We start from the raw sequence: 1,594 nt of genomic DNA, 5'->3' as shown, positions 1-1,594 counted from the left end.
ATTGTGATTGCTGTTCTTGTTGGTTCTGCTGATACTCTTGATCCTGCTGCTGCTGTTGATTCTGCTGTTGTTGCTGATCTTGCTGCTGTTGCTGCTGCTGATGTTGATTCTGTTGCTGGTGTTGCTGATTTTGCTGCTGCTGATATTGATCCTGCTGCTGGTGTTGCTGGTGCTGGTGCTGCTGTTGGGTCTGCTGCTGCTTTTGGTGCTGCTGTTGGGCCTGATGATGCTGCATCTGATGCTGGTGTTGGGTCTGATGTTGCCTCTGGTGCTGGTATTGGTGTTGGGTCTGATGTTGCCTCTGGTGCTGGTGTTGGGTCTGTTCATGCTGACTCTGGTGCTGGTGTTGGGTCTGTTCATGCTGACTCTGGTGCTGGTGTTGGTTCTGCTGTTGCTGATGCATATTCTTAGAACCACGTTACCTCAGATAATGCTCGGTCAAGACCCTATAAATTATTACAAACAAAAGGCATTAGTAAATTGAAACAGATCTATGTACAGTGCATATACAAAGGGAAGGAGTTAATACCTTCTGCTGGTCAGAAACAAAGGTGTAGCTGTACCCATTTTCAATCTGCAAGTCATTCTTCAGCAGCTCAAAAAACCATTTCCACTGTTCAGTTGCTTCTCTCTCAACCACTGCCCAAGCAATGGGCCACCATCCATTGTTGGGATCTACTCCAATAGCAGTCAACAGCTGTCCCCGATATTCAGCCTTTATGTGGCATCCATCAACCCCAATAATGGGCCTACAACCGTCAAGAAAGCCTTGTTTTAATGGTCCCAAACAGCAATAAAGTCTCATGAATTTTGGGTTGCATCCAGGTTGTCTGAAGGGAGTAAACATAACTTCCATTGTGGTATTTGGGTGTGTCCTCTTAATTTCTGCACAATATCTCCATATGTCCTTATATTGCTGCTCTGCATTTCCTTGAATCTCCTTTTTAGCAATTGCCCTTGCATTGTATGCCACCCATTTTGAAATTTCAGCTTTGAAGTCCTCATCAACTATTTGTCTTAATAATCTTGGAGACATTTCAACATTACATCTAAATCTCTCCATGTACTTGTTTGCAAGCCACTTAGCAGAAATATTCTTGTTCTTCCATACATGACTGCAGTTTGTGTGCTCATTATTCATGCTCTTGACAACCAAATCAGCTATTCCAAGTTCCCTCTCAACTGAAGCATAAATAAACCATTGGCAAGGAGGTTTGCATTTTGCTCTAAACCTTTTTTTTTCATTTGTGTATGGCTTTACTGGTTTTCCTTTCATGATGGAATATGTTCTAACAGCTAATCTTAGCTGTTCAGCTGACTCAAACTTCATTCCTATGTGAAACTCAAAATTAGGGTCTTTTAGATCTCTCTCCGGATTGAAATCAACATACCTATTCCTTCAGTCATCATCATTCTCTTCATCTGAGGAGCTAGCATCACTATGCAACTCAGTCACCACTGTGTCTTTATCTAATGCATGGACATCATCTAAATGAGGAGCTGCCTCTTCTCCTGATGTTCTATTGTTGTTTCTTCTCCTTCTAACTTGCTTCTTCCTCTGCGACTGTTGGTTTCTAGTTCCCACATCCGTGGG

The 1,594-nt window shown here is 42.7% G+C and overlaps 1 protein-coding gene across 1 annotated transcript; it reads right to left on the bottom strand.

Moving 5' to 3' along the window:
* Positions 1–407: 407 nt before the first annotated feature.
* LOC140015817 (uncharacterized) lies at positions 408–1,330 on the bottom strand. Its single transcript, XM_072068642.1, has 2 exons — positions 530–1,330; positions 408–446 (listed from the first exon to the last, which is right to left on the bottom strand). The coding sequence occupies exons 1-2, from the start codon at positions 1,328–1,330 to the stop codon at positions 408–410; spliced, it is 840 nt and encodes a 279-aa protein (XP_071924743.1).
* Positions 1,331–1,594: the final 264 nt, after the last annotated feature.

The sequence above is a fragment of the Coffea arabica genome, chromosome 10c (assembly GCF_036785885.1).
Source record: "Coffea arabica cultivar ET-39 chromosome 10c, Coffea Arabica ET-39 HiFi, whole genome shotgun sequence".
NCBI classification, from domain to species: Eukaryota; Viridiplantae; Streptophyta; class Magnoliopsida; order Gentianales; family Rubiaceae; genus Coffea; species Coffea arabica.
This window is presented reverse-complemented; position numbering and strand designations above follow the sequence as displayed.